Source organism: Anabrus simplex, chromosome 12 (assembly GCF_040414725.1).
Source record: "Anabrus simplex isolate iqAnaSimp1 chromosome 12, ASM4041472v1, whole genome shotgun sequence".
NCBI classification, from domain to species: domain Eukaryota; kingdom Metazoa; phylum Arthropoda; class Insecta; order Orthoptera; family Tettigoniidae; genus Anabrus; species Anabrus simplex.
The window spans coordinates 102,071,764-102,094,024 of NC_090276.1; the positions used below are offsets into that span (position 1 = coordinate 102,071,764).

General features: G+C 38.6%; 1 protein-coding gene across 1 annotated transcript in view; it reads right to left on the reverse strand.

Annotated features, from left to right (window-relative positions):
- Positions 1–22,261, reverse strand: part of LOC136884169 (uncharacterized) — a 168,172-nt gene that overhangs the window by 37,246 nt on the left and 108,665 nt on the right. The window contains exons 6-8 of the mRNA XM_067156206.2: positions 21,880–22,042; positions 21,642–21,801; positions 11,182–11,286 (exon numbers count right to left, since the gene is read on the reverse strand). Of these exons, the coding sequence (XP_067012307.2) occupies positions 11,182–11,286; positions 21,642–21,801; positions 21,880–22,042 (428 nt within the window). The remainder of the gene's footprint in view (positions 1–11,181; positions 11,287–21,641; positions 21,802–21,879; positions 22,043–22,261) is intronic.

A 22,261-nucleotide genomic window follows, 5' to 3' on the forward strand; every position in this document is an offset into this window, starting at 1 on the left:
GACAATAAGTACAAGCGTTAATCTTTAGGTTATGGAAAAAATATTTGCTGTGTTGATTGTTTGATTGGTAAAAATTCTTTGGTATCTTCTCTGTTATAAAATGGCGGTCATCTGATTAGGGCAGCTTGCCTCAAGTTATCGTATCTTGGAAAGATATTTATTCTGCGCTGCCTTGGGGATCTGTCTTAGTGCACGATCTAGTGTAGTAGTGATGTGACACGGTGTGATTGTTCGTGCAATCCACAAAAGAAAAGGGAAGTGGAGTTGTGTCATCATCTAGTATGTCATTTGAGGGAGGAGAGAGACTCAGCAGTGATTCCACGACGTCGTGCTTGATTAGTTCTTGACCCAAAACTACTTTTTTATACCAAAACCTCAGTAAAAAACTCCAAGGAATTTTGCAATGCTGTTAAAGATTGCAAATTAATTTCTTCTCACGTAACATGTTCCTTCGACATTAAGGATATGTACACGAACATTCCTATAAAAGACACTATTAATATTATATAAACAAATTTATTGGATCACAAACATATCAGTAAACCCGAAATAGAAAACTTTTTAACTATCCTGGCTTTCGCATTGAACCATAATTTTTCTTTTAATAATAAAATATATCAGGAGGATGGATTACCAATGGGAGCACCGGCTTCTGGAATTTTAGCTAACATATACAGTGAAACTCAGTTAAGAAGTTCCCGCATAAGAAGTATGATATTATTGGTCCCTTGATCAGTTGCATTAAGATATATGTATATTTTTCCCGTTTAAAGTGTTCTGTTGTAAATATATTTCCCGGTTAAACAGTTCAATTTTTAGAGCCCCTTGAGATAGAAAACGTCCTCTCAAAGCAGCCCATGGTCAGAATTCTCCAGTCTCTGCGCAAGTTGCACCCTGTGTTAGACTGTTCACGCGCTCGCGGTGTGTGTCTGGTGTCGCGGAACATGTGCGGGCCTGCCAAGGCCATATGACGCCATGCTATGACAACACGGACAGCAGATGCTCACTCTCACCTTGTGGAATCGAATCGAACCCATCAAATTTCTGTAAAATATTTTCACCGCCTTGTCAATACTTATACATTTTATTTAATTACCGTACATGTTCATGTTTCGAGAGCGGTGCCAAACATTAATTGATCCTTGGACTATGGTATAATGGTATAATATAACAAGTATCTATGAATTTTGAAAATTGTTAGAACAATTTCTCTTAGTTTCACCTTTCCTATTTACTGTGTCATTTGTTGCAGATTTTACTGGAAATTTCCTAACTAATGTAATCTATTAAATTAATCTCTATATGTTAATTTATGTCCTTATTTACATCTGAAGGAATAATTATTTCTTCTTGTCTAAAAATTTAACATTTACTTGTCATTTAGTGGAAATCCTTTAATAAATCAATTTGTAAAATAATAGATAACATCTATAAATAGTCTTTATCCTAAAATCGTAAAATCATAAATAATAAATATCAATTCGTAAAATAATAAATAACATCTATAAAATTAGTTATCCTTTAAAATGTTTCTGCTCTCTTCTTTCTTCTTAAAGTCTGCTATAATTTTCTAGACCTCTCATATCAGAATATCTTCTCTTAATCTCGTCCAATTCCTTAAATAAATAAACCAAACAAACTAACTTTATAGACCTTTTGCGAAAAAAGACGATTGCTCACATGTCTGGAGAAATTATTTAGGCCTACTTACTTCATTCCATCTAATTTATCCAAAACTTAAAATGATGTGATATTGGTCTGAACCCAAACAATATGTCCTCCTTCCTTCCTTGTTGTCAATCCGCTACTCTGCTACTGGTTACGCGATGACCATGCTGGTCGCTTTCTAACCGTCAAACTCCTTTAAATAATAAACCAAAAACGAATCCACATTGGACGATCAGGGAGGAGTTTAGAGACGAGATACAAGGAGCACGTGAATGCGGTGAGACACAGGAGATTCTCAGCAATGGGAGAACACATGGAAGAACACAAACATAATTTTACGGAAATAGACAAAGATATGGAAATACTGCACATGACAACGAAAGGAAAATTAATGGATGTTTTAGAGAAAATAAATATATATATTGATCAGAGAAATGATAATGAAAATAACTTAAACGAACCACTGAATGAAGAAAATGCAATGTACCGATTGGCATACAATCATATAAGAAGAGAGAGAAAGAAGGAGCGGAAGAAATAGTTCCGGTCACAAGTACGCGCCTCCTCCATCCCCTACATTACATAACCGGCAGCACGACAGGTAGCAGCGAGCCTAACAAGGTCATTGACAGCAGAGAGCAGAACACGTTTGTTTATTCAAACTAGTACAAGAATACTTCGGTCAAGGTTAAATTTTGGCAACCAGTCGAGCTGAAGTAAATAAATACAAATTTCTCTAAATATCTGAGATATCGTCCTTTTATAAACACGTCACTTGTAAAATGAAACAGAACAAGCTCTGCTAACGTGGTTTAAACAGCAGCGAAGTTTAAACATACCTTTCAGTGGGACTATTGTGCAGGAGAAAGCCGCACGCAAATGAAGGGTACCTTTTACCACATCGAACAGGTGGCTGGACCGCTCTAAAAATTGAGCCACCGGGCGAGTTGGCCGTGCGCGTAGAGGCGCGCGGCTGTGAGCTTGCATCCGGGAGATAGTAGGTTCGAATCCCACTATCGGCAGCCCTGAAGATGGTTTTCCGTGGTTTCCCATTTTCACACCAGGCAAATGCTGGGGCTGTACCTTAATTAAGGCCACGGCCGCTTCCTTCCAACTCCTAGGCCTTTCCCATCCCATCGTCGCCATAAGACCTATCTGTGTCGGTGCGACGTAAAGCCACTAGCAAAAAAAAAAAAAAAAAAAAAAAATTGAGCCGGCATCGTTTACAAAACAATTTGTTGCGAAGCAGAGACTGTACCGGTAAGTGCGGAGGAAAGGAAAGCGTGGAAGGAAATGGTTCTGCCTGCTAAAATAAGCAAACCTTGCAACATTTTTATATAACTTAATATGTTCCCTTCTTTTATCAAATATATTTATAATATGGTATGTTCAATTATTTTACACTATCTCTAAAAATATTGTCATGATAATCAAATTCTTATATTGTGGCTTTCTGTTAGCAGCTCTTATATATCGGCCTATTTCGGTATTGTTCATAAACAAGGAAATCTGTTGGCTGTATGTTTCACATCTATTTCAAAGTACAGAATTAGTTTTTGGGCATTACTCCTTTTAAGAAGTTTCCTGCTTAAGAAGTTTTTTTTGCAGTCCCTTGAAAAACTTCTTAACAGAGTTTCACTGTACCTTGATTATTTGGAACACACTCAGATAGTAGGCCACATTGAAGGACTGGATCTATGGCTACGATATGTTGATGATACCTATGCCACAATAAATGGAGAAATCAATGACATGGTTTAGACCCTAACATTAAATTTACAGCCGAAGAAGATGGTATGCTCAATTTTCTAGATATTCAAACAATTCGGAAAAACAACATTTTCCAGTTTAAAATTTACAGAAAACCTACTTTTACACTGACCGCAATAAAAAGCGATTCTTTACATCCCATTTCGCAAAAGAAATCTGCTTACTATAGTTTTGTCAACAGGGCCTTTGAAATACCGTTAACAGAAACTGACAGAAAGAAGGAACTATCTTACATTCGTGAACAAGCCCTGCATAATGGTTTCAGTCTGAAATTCATCAACAAAATCATCTCTAAATGCAAATATCAACAACTAATTAAACTAAAACAGCAATCAGAAAAGACTAAGAGGTACGCCAAATTCACATTTAATAACCCAAGGATTTATGAAATCACGAATTTGTTTAAGAAATACAACGCCAAAGTACCTTTTTCAACCAAAAACAATACAAAACATAGATTCTTTAATCACAATAGAGCCAATAAACTTCAAGATGACGAATTCCAAGAATCTGGCATTTATAAGTTGACATGTACTCAGTGTAAAACATATGTGGGACAATCAGGAAGGAGCTTCATAATTAGATATCAAGAACACGTCAATGCAGAGAAATACAGAAGATTCTCTGCTATGGGAGCTCATATGAAAGAAGCGAACCACAAATCATAAGAAAGATCAAATAAGGAACACTAATGAACAACCTAGAAAACATCTACACTATTCTTGATAAATGAGAAAATGGGGAACGGAATCTTAACGAAATGAATGAGCAAAAAGACCTCTTATACGAGCACATCAGTAAATACATGGAATGGGTTGACAGACAACAAATAAGACGAAAAAATGAAATAATCAAGCACGACGTCGCGGAATCACTGCTGAGTCTCCCTCCTCCCTCAAATTACGTACTAGATGATGACACAACTCCACTTCCCTTTTCTTCTGTGGATTGCACGAACAATCAAACCGTGTCGCATCGCTACTACACTAGATCGTGCACTAAGACAGATCCACAAGGCAGCACGGAATAAACATCTTTCCAAGATATGATACCTTGAGGCAAGATGCCCTAACCAGATGACCGCCATTTTATAACAGAGAAGATACCAAAGAACTTTTACCAATCAAACAATCAACACAGCAAATATTTTTTCCATAACCTGAAGATTAACGCTTGTGCTTATTGTCCAATATTTTTCATCTAAGTTTTCCTTAAACAACTGATGATGACCACAAAGTGGTCGAAACATGTTCTGTGAGTGATAATGTATATTTAATTTTGCCTAACGCAAAAAATAAAGTATCGATTAGGTGATTCTTTAATTATACTTGTTCATTGACAGTGGTGACAATAATACTGATTACAATTCATCCAGTGCAAGTTCTTCATCAACTTATACTGAAAATGTACAAAGAAGGTCCCACTTTGATCCAAAATTCCATCATGATGTAAAGAGAGAGTTTTTACGGAGAACAAAACTGAGCGAAATATTTTAATTACATTTTTATGACAATATATGCCAGAACATAGCTGAACAGACAAAAGATTCCCAGCAGAAAATCACACATAAAACCCAGTTTAGTAAGATGAAACGAACGAGTCGAGATCAAGACCGGGTCCGAACAAATAAGGACGAAATAAAAAGCTTCTTATCGCCATACTGTTGCCACAGGGGATTGTACAGAAACCTAAATCAGGACACTATATTTCTCGCATTCCCTTGTTCGCTACGCCTATTTTCTATGAGCTGATGACATAGAAGAGATTTTTTTCTCGCCGGACTGAGTGGTTCAGACAGTTGAGGCACTGGCCGGCCTTCTGACCCCAACTTGGCAGGTTCGATTCTGGCTCAGACTGGGGGTATTTGAAGGTGTTCAAATACATCGGCCTCTTGTCAGTAGATTTACTGGCATGCAAAAGAACTCCTGCAGGACTAAATTTTGGCACCTCAGCATCTCCGAAAACCCTAAAAGTAGTTAGTGGGACATAAAGCCAATAACATTATTACTGTTATTATTATATTTTCCTCCACAGCTTTTTACATATCTCTGACAATGTGGTGAATAATGGAAAAATTCCTCGCAAAATATACAAGAAAAATCCAGTATCTGACGACCAGTTAGCAAAATTTTCGGAAGCTTATACCCCTGATGGCAAAGTGTCAATTGATGAGAACCTGTTGCTATGGAAAGGGTGGCTAGGGTGGAAGTTTACATACAAAGAAAATGATCGCGTTTCGGAATGGAATCATATAAATTATGCGACACCGTGACAGGTTATATAACATGATCTGCTTCCGTGTGTATCATAATGAACAGCTGTAAAAGACATAACATTGTGAAGACTGTAAATATTACCTGTATTGTAGTGTAATATAGTCCGTGTGTATCACTTATGAATTGTAGGTAGGCTATATAAACTTAATCCCTCGAAAGCGCTAACCAACATAACAGAAAATTTCGTATGTATTATAATGTATTTATTCCATTGTAAATCTTTTAAGTACCGGTACATGCGAACTTTGTAAATCTACAATTTACATATATAGAAACATTTATTTCCAGGCAGATATTGTTAGTAAACTGCCTAAAATATTCAGGTAAAAGTTGCTGTATACACGAAAACCAGAGTTTTGCTTTTAGGAAGTAGTAACCTCGATATCACAGCGTGAAAGCACTTAGTACGTTCTTGCACAAAGTACTGAAAAATTAAAATAAAAGAAATTTTCCCACAATGAAATACATTACATTCAAGTAATTTCCCTTAGGGCCCTTCAATAGTTCATTATAGTCTAGGATTGTTTTTTAACAAAGTAATTAAACATTTCTTTCAATCAGGGAGTGAGCCAGTATGTACCGAGCTTCCCGCTTGAGGGGTTAAGGAAGAAAATTAAATAAACATTTTGGTGATGTGTGATAGTCACTGCATTCATATGTGACCATGTACAGGAAACAACCAGGCAAGCAATGTTTTAGTTGTGATAATCTGCAACCTGGCACCACGTTTAAATGCGAGGGTTGGGACAGAAGTCATGGCAACATTTTTGTCCCCTCACGGCACTACCATACAGAGATCATATGTCCTGGAAAGTAGTACGTGGACACAGCACAAGATGGCGATGTATTGGACAGGTACAAGGCAATCGGACTGCAGTAGTAGTCGGGTTCTGTGCAGAAGTGGGAAGGGAAGTACTGGAACAGCAGCCATATTCACCGGACCTGTCTCCATGCTAAGTGATGGGAGACGAGAGGACATTGACAACAATGTGAAACACGAGAGTGAGGAGACTGATACCCGACTACGGCACTACCCTGAGGGTTTACCATGAAGGTTACTGCACTGTCTAAGAATAAACATTATGAAGCACACGGATTTCACAGCCGACAGTTTCCTCGCTATGCCTGGTAAACCTACTCGCCATAGCACCTTACGCTAGTGATGGCAGCATGAGACGAGCGCAGCCACTATGTCTTGCGAGAAATTTCGAGTGTTGTGTCTGCATTGTATGGCAAGCAGCATGTCGTAGGCCTACAGCTAGACGGAGCTGAATGTTGTTTGTGCCGAGTACGCAAACAGCCAACCACAGGCCTTATGAATACGTGTCAACAAGCAACTAGGGCGTTTTCTACCAAGGTGTATTTTTATATCAAAACCAAACCAAATCAAACCCCATGGTGCAACAGCGCCGAAGGGCCATGGCCTACCAAGCGACCGCTGCTCATCCAGAAGGCCTGTAGATTACGATGTGATGTGAGGTCAGCACGACAGATCCTAACGGCCGTTATTCTCGGCTTTCTAGACCGGGGCCGCCATCTCACCATCAGATAGCTCATCACGTGGACTTTTATTATTATTATTATTATTATTATTATTATTATTATTATTATTATTATTAGCAAAAACGTTTCCATATGAGAACTGCTGATGACATACTACCAAGCTTACACTCTTAGATATTTGGACGTTGCACAGCTTGCAGCACAGGAGAATCGATCTTGAAAGCGTTGCCCATTACCCGTCAAAAGAATTGGAGCAAACTCGGGCATTTTAAATTACAGTTCCGATCACATGTAATGGTGGTTGCATATATAGCAAGGCAGATCTTTCCCCATCTCAAGTTTGAATAATGCACGCCTCCAGTATTCAGGTAGGTGTACATCCTATCTACAGTTGTTCACAAGTTATACAGGGGTTATTTGGCTAAGATGTCCACCTCAAATAAGCCGTGACCCGTTTAAGATATTGACATTCTGTTTTCACTTTTGTTAATGGTATTAAGGGATTCACAGTTAAACATGCAGTACATTTCCAGGCTTTTGACAGAATTTATTGATATATTAAAATTATAAAATTTTATTTACAACCACCTATTTAATACATTACAATATACTCATTGGATTATAGTATAATCATGAAATATCTTAAATAATGGGACACGTTTCGTTCGGCATAGTGATCATCATCAGCTAGTAATGCACAAAGACTAGATCAGGGCCCCGAGTTTAAAAATGATCAAAATAGTATCCTCATATCAAAAGATTAACCGTGTCGTAATAGAAGAGTGATCATCAACGATCAACACAAAATGAACAATAGACTTGAGATTGTAACAAAATATGTGCAAATTAAAAACAAGTATTTATCGTCAAATGCATTAACAATAAACACCTGTAAATTAAAAACAATCGTAGAGTTGTTAAAGTATGACAATAGACATTGTGGACATTAAAATATAGATCAATGCGTGAAGCGTGGATTAAAATTTAAAATATAAGGTTGAATTCCTTCAAATTAATTAAAAACAAAGAGTTAAAATAGAGTTTGTTGAATCATCGCAAGTCCAAGTTGAACCAGTCAAAAGGCACATAACAGCAATAGCGTCAAGGTTTATGTATGACATGAACCCCGATAGATGTGAACTCCATAGGAGAGACGCGATCTTCATATCAAAAAGTTCAAGTTAAGCTAGTCAATTACATGTAGAATTTATTGGCTCACATGTTTTCATGAAAATGAAATCAAAATTTATACCCTGTTACCAATCATTCGACCGGTTCAGGAATGGAATGAATGAAGCCCCATCTAGCGGTGAGGATAGGAATTGTGCCAGCTGCCGAAGCCTGCCGCACTCCTCTGGGATGATGATTAATGACTGACAGATGAAATAGAATGATATTGGGGAGTGTTGCTGGAATTAAAGATGATAGGGAAAACTGGAGCACCTGGAGAAAAACCTGTCCTGCCTCCGCTTTTTCCAGCACAAATCTCACATGGAGTGACCGGGATTTGAACCACAGAACCCAGCGGCGAGAGGCTGACGCTTGAGGCACGGAGGCTAAACAAGTTTCCATATGAGAATGTTATTTGACCCAATAACTGCTTATGATATACTATCAAGCTTACACTCGTAGTTACAGGGACATTGCAAAGATCACAGCACAGGAGAATCTGTCTTCAGATTCTCGCAAGAGCGAGAGCGTTGCCCACCACTACCTTACGCTCCCCATTCTCATCTGTATATTTTCCTTTGTGTGGTAGCTTCCGCATTCATGTTGCCATGACTTTTGCCCCAACCTTGGGAGATGTTGCTTACAAAACCGACCAGTAACAAAAAATGCAGTACGGACATACAGGATTTGCTTTCTCACTGTATTGAAATCTAAGCCTACTACAGAACATGTCATGTGAATATACTCTTTAATATGTCGCTTCACAATTGTTGGCCGACTAAAAACTTCAGTCCTCCTGTTCAAATAGAAAGAAATATTAGTTTGAAATGACAATTTTGAGACATTTGTCTTGGCACATATTGATGAAGATCTAAGTCTCCTAAAACAAAGTTAGTGGAAGTTACAATTTGTAATTAAGTTAAGAGACACATGAAAGAGATTGACAAAGGTTAAAAGTATGCAATGAGGATGTGCCACTATCAATTACATTGTAAGTTACAACTACTTAATGTTTCACTCATGAGCAATCAAATACCATTGTGACATAACCCATATACAGTACATGCCATTTCACTGAAGACATGCTAAATGCACGCCACTCGTCGGGCTATATTTCTGGCAGTTCAATGTGGCACTGAGCGGACTTCATACCACCAACAAGGGATTCTGTTTCATTAATGATGTGTCAGTTTTAGTACTTTGCCTTGGAGACACCATCAGTAACTCCAGGGCTGCAACCAGACAGAACTAATTTTTGTACTGAGGAAACAGTGTGATTCAAATGCATGTCTGCAACAAAGTGCTTCTTTCCAGCACCTCATACTTTGTGGACTAGTTCCTTCTCATTATCATCAGCAATCCATTTTTTGAACTCATCGTGTGAACATACTGCAACTTGCGCTAACTCCCTTGTAAGGGCAGGGATGAAAGTTGTTCAGGTTCTCTGCAAACATCCTGACCATAAAAAGTGACCTGTTCAAGAGAGTTACAAGTCAGAAAAAAATAAAGGGAATGATGATGATTTTTTTTTAAGGCTATTTTATTCACAAATATTCAGAACTAAATGAATGAAAGTAACATTTGAGCCAAACATTAATAAAGTTTGAGCATCACTATAGAACAAAAACTGTTTCTTGCAGCTGGGATTTGTCCTCTCATACAAATAAATCGAAAATGTACCACAATGAAACGCACACTACAGGCTTTATTTGGGTTTAAATAGAGGTTTATTTCTAAAATGCCTAAATCACATCAATTTTCACACTTTCCATGAAAAATAACCCAATAGAAGTTTTGTATTGCTTTGTTAACAATATTAGACTCTCAAACTTCTTTCCTTTCATCATTTACAGTGGACAGCCTCTTAACCACTTGTCTGTGAATAATGTCACTTCTGGTTTTGCAAGCACTCACCCCATTCCGCTGGTGGATAATCATCATCATCATCATCATCATCATCATCATCATCATCATCATCATCTATCATATGCAGGGATTTTTATTTCAGGCCATCTCGGTTGCCTGAACATCAATTTCGACGTTCGGTCTTACTCTACCAAATGAGATCTCTGTTGAGCATCTATGGCTGGGTCTTAATTAATTGCCTGGTAAACACCAAATGTGTCACCAGAGATCTTTACATGCTGACAGCACCCAACAAGGAGTGACAGACCTTTTACCATTCTTCAAAATTCCGACAACTTCTACCATGTTTGAACCCGTAATCTTGGGATTTGGAACCGACCCTGCGGACAAGATGCAACTTGTTCCATATCGCTTACAGTAGCAGATGCCAGTTTATAGGTCTAGTATGTTCCAAAATATCGTTTAAAACATATTAAATTAAGTAATGTTCTATAAATAGGCTCTGAATATTGCCAGTTTAACCAGCCATTTGGTTATTGAACCAACAGTCCTGTCCTGAGCAGGCCAGTGAAGAGGACGTCCATGTACATTTCCTCATATTGTTCTCGAGAAGTCTTTTCTTTTCTTCTGGTGTCAGCAAATTTACCAGCATGTACAAATTCCAGCACCTCGTCATGTGATGTAAAACCACAATATTATCATCATTCTTTGCTTCAGGGAACATTTCTTTCACAAGCTTCCTCTGCCCAGATACTTCCATCTACTCTTTCTGATTTGGGGCTATACTATCCTAAAAGCTCCTTCAAGTTGAAGAGTCCTCTGAACTCTCCATATCAAGCTCAGTAGCGCACAATAAACAAGCAGATGGTGAGCGTGCTGTTAGAAGGACACATGCCCCATGCGTGTTAGTGTGGGGACGGCTACTTACTTGGGGTGGGCACACACTCGGGGGGTGAGGCAGTACTCGGCACCAGGCAGGCAGGGGGTGCTAGCTAGGGTCACGCTCTGCGGCAGAGATTGTAAGATCTCTCGCCTGAAACACCACCACACCATGGTTCCAAAACACAACTACAATATAACATAACATGTACCATATTTACTTGTGCACTAGCCCCATGCAAATGTTAAATATTTTATTTTTGAAATAAAGTATTCTCAACATTTAATCATTTCTACAGTGCATGAAATTCAAGACAGTGATCTTCTCTATCTTCCAGATACCAAATTGTGGAAAGACCAAGAAACAATGCTGGAAGTCCTATAGGCTGGCAATACCTCTGCCTACTGCTATTCTAATGACACCGGTGTTACATATTGGCTCAAGAAACAGCAGAAAGAATAACAAATGGTTGCACAAAAAGGTACAGAAAACTAAACCAGTTAAGACTTGGTAAGTAAAAGGATTAACACCTACAATGATACATGCACGATCATACATCTGCATCAGTAACCAATTTGTTGAAACAAATAAATACTGTAACTGGAGCAGAATGGCAAATAAATTTTTGTTATAAATGTCAAAGAAGTTGATTGCTGTCTGAAGAGCAGGGCTGGAGGGTACAAGCTAACATAGAACTTCATTTCACAAATCCAACAGATCGTTTAAGCGCAAGCAACCACTTGCGTACACACGAATAACATATCTAAGCTAGTATTTTTCAATGTATATGTACCTGGAAAAAAAAAAAAACATATATGGTTATGGCTGTCCTAAGAATGGCTCATCAATGCTGTCGACTTGAATAGTTGCATGTTAAAAATCACCGAACAATACAAAAACAAACCAACCTCAATTTAAGGATGTGGCGACGTCCTTCATATTACCATAAAAACTAAATCATGATATTCGTAATCACATCGGTTTTCAAGCTCACTGAGGAATAAAAACAAAACCACACACATGCACATGTGCTCTCTCCCTCACTGTGTTTAATTTTATACATTTCCAGCCTTAATTTTCTAGTCATTACAATAACCATATTATTAAAATGAGAAGTGTCTTAATTGTATGATTTAATGTGATTTTTTGAAGTGTGAGGACTTGTATAGCCTCAGTTGCAAAGACTGCCCTTTAATGAACATGGAAGGTTGCCAAGCTTGAAGGCTAACTCAAACCCGCTGGCTGGACCAGGTGAGAAATAACGTGTGTTTCACCTAACTCAGTCTCCAGGACGCTATGGATTGACTGAAGTGGAGAAAACATTGCAGGAAGGCAGATCCCCAATAAGGGGGTTAATGCAAAGATGATGATGATGATGAAAGTCAACATAAATGTTCACACAGTCTCGGAATTGGAAAAATAAAGAGTTAGCCATGATATGGGAATTAGCTTTCTTTTTTTTTAAGTTTTGAACAAACTGATTGCAATTTCATATTAATTTTAATGGCTATTTTTAGTGTATCTTCTCAGCTATAAATCAGCTTAACAACAATCTGCTATACCCGGTAAATTTTTGACAGTTACGAATTCTCGCTATAACGGACTTCTATGCGTGAGATTCAGTAACAGAACTGAGTGGCTGCTTGTGATCTACTATAATCATACCCTCCCATGTCCTTAACACCTACAGAGGAAGAATGATGTGTGAATGAAAGCAGTTAAATGGTGTTATGTAGAAATAACTTTTCCAAGAAACTTATAGTAGACCGCATTATTGATTTTGTTTTTCCCCCTCGACTTTCTTGCCTTCACAGATACTACTACAGTTGGACTATGAAGCTCAGACATGTAGGAAGACTATGATGAGAACTCAGAATCTAAAGCTAATATAGAACACAAAATGTTGAAGACCTGAAGTAACTGCCACACAATGACAGAATGCACGCAATAAATCAAGCTTCAGGTTTATGTAATTTCACCCTAAAAACATAATGCCATACGGTTGCTGATACTTTATTTTGGGACCTTGGTTCCCTGTGTTTCCATGCTATGATGTATGAAAATGTTTTTTTTTTGTTTTGCTAGTTGTTTTACGTCGCACCGACACAGATAGGTCTTACGGCGACGATGGGACAGGAAAGGGCTAGGAGTGGGAAGGAAGCGGCCGTGGCCTTAATTAAGGTACAGCCCCAGCATTTGCCTGGCGTGAAAATGGGAAACCACGGAAAACCATTTTCAGGGCTGCCGACAGTGGGGTTCGAACCTACTATCTCCCGAATACTGGATACTGGCCGCACTTAAGCGACTGCAGCTGTCGAGCTCGGTGTATGAAAATGTAACACGTTAGATGTGGATAGGAAGCAGTACATATAGTCAAGTCAAGAAAACATGAAAAGGGGGTCTGCTTGCAAAAGGTCCGGTCGTTCTGAATTTTGTATATGTTGTTAGGACCTAAACCAATATTAAAAAACCAGATTTGCAATTTTGAAAGTGCTGTACGAGCGACGGTGTACCAAAAAAAAAAAAAACCGTGAAATTTTCGGACTTTTTTCGGGTTTTGCTCAATATCTCAGTGAAGGAAGGGTCTGACCGGTATTCGTCACTCTACATACGTTTAAAGTATACTAAATGTGCTACAATTTGAGACCAGGGCGTGCTCTATACAGCCATTGGTTCTCAAGATACAGTTCTTCGAAAAATGGCAATTTTTTCCAAAAAGTGATTTTTTTGAAATGGTCACTCATTTCTAAAATATGCATCAAACGTCAAATATTGTATGAAATGAAGTTGTAGAAAATTTAATTAGCTTTCATTTGAGACCAGAGTGGTACCTGTAGGCCCGGCGGTTCTCTCAAAAACGGCAAATAACCAAAAAGAATCATAAGTGGGTTTGAGGGGGAAATGCCAATAAAGTGTTCTCACGTCTTTTTATGGTTTTATTTATTTTTTATTGGAACCTTCATTTGTACACTGTCCACAAGATGCTCCCTTTTGTCCACGCAGCTGGACATTTTCTGTACGCTAAGAGCGTACACCTCTACCTTCAGGATATGATGGCTCTACAAGATCGGATGGATAAAAGTGAACATGACATGTTCACAAAAGGATCATTCACCATTCGCTGGTCTGACAAGTTTTGGTCTGGGTTGTGTCAGACCTGACAACTGAACAGAAGCTGATGCAATCCATGAAGATGGTGTGCTGGCAAGGTGGACAACAGAAATGGTGTTTATGGTGAACATATGTGAAGAGCTTGAAAGTTTCTGCAGCATCTCATATCCTACTGGGGAGCAGCATGTAGAAGTGGTACATGTTTCGTATTTTATCAACATCTTCAGCCACATAACACTGTTTAGATGAGAAATATATAAATTGACAAAGTAATGCTTAAGAGGAAGAGTCCTTAAAATTAACATAAGATTGACAACATTAAAACAAACAAAAAACTCAAGAGAAAATATATAAATTATTTCTACAATTGAAAGCAGTTGTCAAGGAAACACTTGTACAATATTCCATAGAGAATATGTCCTAAATGAATATTCTTTTCTTAATAATTCATGAAAAGAGGTCAATTTATAAATTAAAAATTATACAATTTAAAAGTAATTGTCAAAATATCACAATGTGGCTCTTATTATTAATGCAGATGAAAATATAACTAATTCCTAGTTTTAAAGTTAAAAACTTCATGATCATTCCGTATTGAATAGAGAAATAAGAAGATGTACAATATTAGAAGGATCCACCTTTCAATACTCCGTTGTAAGTTGAACTAAAAAGAAGTCACAACTTGTTTATTGGGACCGGTTTCGACACATTACAAGTGTCATCATCAGCCAAATAGTAATATAGGGCAAGATATAAAGATCTTAAAACAACTAATACATTGAACACAGGCAAAAAATTAACATTGATTCATATCGTAGTAATTCAGTTAATGTCCAAAACACAATGATCGCAGTCAAGAGAGTAAACAGAACATCATTGTCTTGCGCCGAAAACAAATATAGTTGAAGTTCACAAGCAGGTCAAGTATGCACTTATGCAGAGTCGTTGCTAGGCAGGTCTTGTAGGCATTTGTTTCTCAGGCCGAAGAGTAAAAGGTGACGTAATTGAAGTCTTAGGAAAACAGTGTAGGATTTGATTTCGTCAAATTCAAAGTAGGTATATAAGTTTGAAAATAATTTAAAACATTAAAAAGAATAAAGTCAAATAAAAATATATTAAAAATAGGAAGAAATAATAAAAGAAAATTGCAATGTGAGGTTCAACTCGAAACAACTTGCCGTAGTAATTGATAGGTGAATGGGAGATGATAAATAGAGAAAAGGTTGGGGAACGTTTATTAGAGGGTGGTGGTGGTGGTGGTGGTGATTATTGCTATTAGAGGAAGTACAAATGGGTAAATATCTTCTATATAACACTAAACCGAGGAAAAAAGAGGAAGAGGTCCGACACTTCGAAAAATGAAGATATCGGTAAAAGGAAGACAAGGGCCACGAAGGGAGTGAAAATGAAAGACTCCCTAGCCCTCGCAAACCTAATAGCGTCGGGGTCGGAAAAGAACAAGAGTTGACCGAGGGAGGTCGGACAGGATAGATGAAAGTGAGGAGCCTGGCACAAGTAAGTGGAAGCAATGCCAGGACTCAGCTAAGGGTCCCGTGGTCGCCAACCCTCGCTCCGAAGTTCAGAGCCCCTGGGGGGTTAGAGAGTGGGTAGGAAAGGAAAAATGGAAGGGATCCGATATTTCAAAAAATGAAGATATCGGCCAAAGGAAGACAAGGGCCACGAAGGGCGTGAAAATGAAAGACTCCCTAGCCCTCGGAAACCTAATAGCATCGGAGTCGGAAAAGAACAAGAGTTGACCAAGGGAGGTCGGACAGGATAGGTGAAAGTGAGGAGCCTGCTGGCACAAGTAAGTGGAAGCAATGCCAGGACTCAGCTAAGGGCCCCGTGGTTGCCAACCCACGCTCCGAAGTTCAGAGCCCCTGGGGCTTAGAGGGTGGGAGGGAAAAGGAAGAAAACGGGGGGGGGGGAACTAAGGAGGATCAAGGGGGGTGTTGCGGAAGGGGGAAGTGGCACGAGAGGGTATTGTGTAAATTGTGAAAGATTGATCTCTTACTTGTTGACTTCAGGTTATTGAAAATGGAGATGAGAAAATCGAAAATAGCATTAGGCTTCTCAGAAATATCATTAAGATTAAGATTTGGATTCGGTGATGTCTAGGAGAGGGCCTTTATTTAGAGTGCTGAGAATTTCAATATCCTGGTTTATTGTAGTGAAAACATGTTTTGTGTCATGTATGTGTTGTCCCACTGCCGAAAATCTGTTGTGCTTTATTGCATTAACGTGTTCAAGGTACCTAATTTTGAAGTTACGACCAGTTTGACCTATGTAAGAAGAATTACAGTTGTGGCACTTAAAACGATATACACCTGATTTAGAAAAGACACTTGTTCTATTTATGGAGTTGGAGTTATGCAATAATTCAAGGTTTCTATTATTAGTTCGAAAAGAAATCATGGTATTATGTTTTTTGAAGACATTAGCTATACTATAGGTATTTGTATTGAATGTGAATGTGGTGTAAGCAGCTGGTTTAGGAATATCTTTTAAGAGTGTTGTGTTAGGGCGGTGTCTAAATTTGTTAATGATTTGTTCAATAAAATATGTATTATAACCATTAAATTTGGCAATGGAGCGGATGATGTTTAGTTCTTTATTTAAGTTATCTTTTGAAAGCGGAATTTTGAAGGCACGGTTAACTATACTGTTGTATGAGGCACGTTTATGTGACTGTGGGTGAAAAGAGTCCTGTTTTATGGTGTTAGCTGTATGTGTGGGTTTTCTATAAATCATATATGATAATGAGGAAGGTAATCTGCTTATTGTTATGTCTAGAAAATTAACTGATTTGTTTTGTTCTGTTTCAAGACTCTTTTCACCCACAGTCACATAAACGTGCCTCATACAACAGTATGGTTATACTTATATACCTACTCTGAATTTGACGAAATTAAATCCTACACTGCTTTCCTAAGACTTCAATTACGTCACCTTTTACTCTTCGGCCTGAGAAACAAATGCCTACAAGACCTGCTTAGCAACGACTCTACATAAGTGCATACTTGACCTGCTTGTGAACTTCAACTATATTTGTTTTCGGCGCAAGACAATGATGTTCTGTTTACTCTCTTGACTGCGATCATTGTGTTTTGGACATTAACTGAATTACTACGATATGAATCAATGTTAATTTTTTGCCTGTGTTCAATGTATTAGTTGTTTTAAGATCTTTATATCTTGCCCTATATTACTATTTGGCTGATGATGACACTTGTAATGTGTCGAAACCGGTCCCAATAAACAAGTTGTGACTTCTTTTTAGTTCAACTTACAACGGAGTATTGAAAGGTGGATCCTTCTTATATTGTACATCTTCTTAATTCCTAGTTGTCAATTCATATTAAGCCTGTTTTCCTTTGGAACAGTAACTCCTGTCATTCTTTTACAGTCTTGTGTCTGGTGTAATACTGATGATGCGTTCTTCCTTGCTCTTGCACCTGAGGAGGTGGAGGAGCGGGGGATATAGGTGTGTCAAGGACCTCCTTGCTGTCACCTATAGCTTCAACTGAGGAGGAATAAGTTGTAGGGCTATCTGTAGGTGGAGAAATTCTAATTCTTTTTTCGTGATCTTTCTCAAGAATTTTCAAATATACTAGAATTTGATAATATAAAGGATTCTTATATTCTACAGCATCATTAAGGTTATCAATTTTCTTTATAAGTTGGTCTAGATGAATGTATAGATCTTAATATGTGTTCATTAAGCTGCCCTTCTTTAATTTCTTTATGATGGTCAGGTCTTGTTCTATGTTGGTAAATTTATGACCTGTGGCAGTCATGTGTGATCCCATAACTGAGAATCTTCTATGTTTTTCAGCATTCACATGTTCCAAATATCTAACTTTAAAATATGCTGATCTTTTCTGTGCCTCAGGGTGTAACGAGTTGTTCTTGATAGTGGTCAGTGTGAAAGTAGATTTTCTGTGTATTTTGAAAGAAAATCCTTTTTCTTCTCTCGTTGTGACTATGTCCAGAAAATTCAGTGATCTTTCTACTTCCTCTTCTAAAGTGAATTTTATATTGGAATCCAAATTATTCAATATATTTAAAACTTTATTGCTATCGGTGAGTCTGTTATCTATTATAGCGTAAACATCGTCCACATATCGTGTCCAAAACTCCAAACCCTCTATTTGATTAATAATTTTCGTGTGTTCCAAATAGTCTAAGTATATATTAGCCAATATTCCTGATGCTGGGGCTCCCATTGAGAGTCCTTTTTGTCGGTAAATTTTATTATTAAATGCAAAATAATTTTGATTTAACACGAATTTTAAAACATTAATAAAATCTTCAATTTCTGGTATGCTTACTACTTACTAATTTGTTCTCTGTTCAATGCGCAAGGGCACAAAATCCACTCTGTACTCTGCCTTCACCCCTCTTTCCAGACACACGCCGATAGATGCCAGCACTCACGTCGTTTTGGATGGTGGCTACTTCTTAAGGTCGTGTGGCAGCGGAAGAGCACAGTTCGCGCGCTTTTAGCGCGTAATAACACCTACGTCCGTAACCACTTTCGGAAGAACGTCTCCATTGTTTCTGTTGGCTACCCCAAAGATGCTACAAAAAAAACATACCAAAACAGCGGAACGACTCCGGCGCTACGCAGGCTCATTCCAGCTACGAATTGACGTTCGATGAATCCACAGTAATTCAGATTGCTCAAGAGCATGTATTGGGCAATGAGAACAAGAGACGCCTAATAACTCTTCTTTGTGACACCTTTCAGAAGGAGGGAGTAGAAGTGGCTGTTGCCAAATAAGATGCGGATCGAGAGATCGTCATGACGGTGCTTTCAAAAAGAGCAGTAGTCGATCGGGTCGTCATAGTTGGAGAAGACGTCGACCTGCTCGTTCTTCTCAACAGTTTAGGCGCTGAAGAGAAAAACGCCTACCTTCAGAATAGCACGAAGGGCAAAGCTGGTTGCAGTCACTCCTCTACGACCTCCTACAACCACCAGGACTCCCAGCGATCACCAGGGACGGTACTATTCACCCACGCGTTTACCGGGTGCGATACCCCCTCAGCACCGTTTGGCCAAGGAAAGACCAAAATCACAACACTCCTGATCAAGAGTGAACCACTTGCTGAGCAAGTGGAGGTCTTCCTTTGGCCAGACTCCAACCTACAAGCCATGAGAGAAGCAGGCATCAAGTGCTTTGTGGCCCGTTTGCCACGGACGGAAGATGCCGCAGGCCACCATGCAGCAAGGTGCTACCTGCAAGTGCAAAAGTGGTGGGAAGTCAAATTGAATCCCACTGATTGGGGGTGGAAGCTGTCTTCCCAGGGACTCTCTCCCACCCCCACCACCATGGATCCCGCCCCTCCTGCCCTTCTGCGAAAAATTTCATGTAAATGCAAGAAAGAGTGGTCTGGGAGCTGCTCGTGCAGAAAGGTTGGGCTACAATGCTCAGTCCTCTGCCAGTCATGCGGTGGCAAATTGTGCATTAACGTCCCAGATGTGGAGCTGAAATGCTCGGACGATGAAGATGACCTGACTACAGTGTCCATCACAGCCATCGAGACACCATCTTCGTGCGAGCCCAAGCCCGGGCCATTTAAGATAAAAAGAAAGGCTTGATATGGCAACCAAAACAATACCTACATGATTTATATTAGTTTTCTTTTTTGTGTAAGTGTAATTTTCTCCTTATAGTAGGTACCATGATGTTTTGTACAAGCATTTTAGTGTGTAGGTATATAAAACAATGTTTGACGATGACATAATTCCCGATAGGTATATTACCTTTTCTTTTTTCATCAAACAATTTTTTAACAGTAAAAAATTTAACTGTTTGATAAATAAAACAATAAAAAGACCTGAGAACAGTTTATTTGCATTTCCCCCCAAAACCCACTTATGACTGTTTTTTGTTATCTGCCATTTTTGAGAGAACCGTTGGGCCTATGGGTACAAGTCTGGTCTCAAATGACAGCTAATCAAATTTACTACAACTTCATTTCATATAATATTTGATGTGGGAAGCGTATTTTAGAAGATATTTTACAAAATAAGTGACCATTCTGAAGAAAAAAAATTCCCTTTTTGGAAAAAATTGCCTATTTTAGAAGAACTGTGTCTTGGGAACCAGTGGCTGTATAGAGCTACTTCTGGTCTCAAACTGTGGCAAATTTAGTCTACTTTAAAAGTATATAGAGTGACGATACCGGTCAAACCCTTCCTTCACTGCAATATTGAGCAAAACCTTAAAAAAGTCCAAAAATTTCATGGTTTTTTGGGTACACTGCCGCTCGCACAACACTTTGGAAATTGCAAATCTGTTTTTTTAATATTGGTTTAGGTCCTAACAACACATAAAAAATTCAGAACGACCGGACCTTTTGCAAGCACGGATATACATTTTGACTGGACTAATAATATCACAGTGCTCACAGAGATTAAAGGTGCAAAAAGGGATATGGAATGAAAAGGTTCTACGACGATGCAAAGAGGGGTGCAAGATCTATTTTATGCCTATTATGACATGTGGAGCAGAAAACATGGACAACAATATACAGTGAGGAAAGTAGGGTCCAGGGAATGGAAAAATGAAGTTCCTTAGAAGCATGTCCAGGAAGACAAAAAAGGACTGTATAAGCAACACAAGAGTTACAGAACAGGCTGGCAATATAGAAGCTACAAAACAGAATAGGGACCATTATGCTGATGTGTTGACAGGATGGAAATAATGAGAACCCTTAGAGGAATGATAGAATGGGAGGCGACTGGACAAGATCTAGGAAGACACCAAGGAAGAGGTGGTTAACCAAAGAAGAGGAAGCAGTGGAGAGAAGAATGGTGGAAGAACAGGCAGAGGTGGTGGTCACTGAGCCATTACCCAACTTAGTAGTGAGGTGAGTAGAGGGTGCAGAATAAGATCATCTCCAACAGACAAGTGCTAGAATACTTAGCTACAAAGGTAAGAATATGTACACAGAGTGGAACATAAACAGGAGCACATAATGGGACAAACACGGCAGGTCAGCATCAGAAAAGGGAGCAATGGGAAGAGGAGACCAGGACAAACATGAGAACACAACAGGACGAGGACAATCTTAAACCAGATGTGCTCTCTTCCTTTTCTTCTTAGACCCTGATGAGTCAGTCCTTGTCTTTTACCATCAGTATTCATTTTTATTTTTTAATCCCTTCCCCTTCTTTTATCTTATCCCACACTTCCCATACCAAGACCAACTCTCAATGCCCTCCTGATAAAGTTATGAGGAGAGAAGATGTGGAGATTGTTCTCGTCTCCTCTTCCTACACGTGTTTGCCCTATTCATGTTTCTAGCTTTCTATACATTACTTGATTGTCACGTGTATATCCCCCTCCATTACTAATTATGAAGAAAGACAACTTTTAGCTCATACTCACTTCTTTTTACTTGAGAATGCATTGGGAGGCTCCACTGCTTTCCGTTTCTTAGCAGACTTCATACAAGGAGTAGAATAGTCTGGAGTTGAAGGGAGGAGATTGTTCTCCTCAACATCTGGCGAACCTTTGCCCACCATCTTCTTGATACCATTTATCATTCCTAGAATATCGTCTGCATTTCAGAAAGAACCAAAACTGATTTTTAAAAAGTAACAAGCAAAACAGAGAAAGTACTTACTCGTCAAGGAACCACTCCTCCGCTTCTTTTTCTTCTTTGATTTTGGAATATCTTCAGACGAAGCTGATTTACCACTAGGTGTTGAGAGAAGTCCACTATTCAAAGCCTTATCAATGATGAGCTCTGGGATGATTCCAATCCTGTCAGCATTATTTAATAAATGCTGAAATATGAAGGAGAACTATAAGAAATGGGACAAATATAACACACAGAAGAAAGGTATGAAGGGCTCAGAAAAATATAAATTAAAAAAAAAAAAAAAAATACAGTAAAAACCAAGGACACAGTACTCTGGCATACCTAAAAGTCTAAAGAGTTGCCATTGACGCTTTTACGGCCCGTACTTAGAGACATGATACTGTATAGACTTTTGGGCTTATGC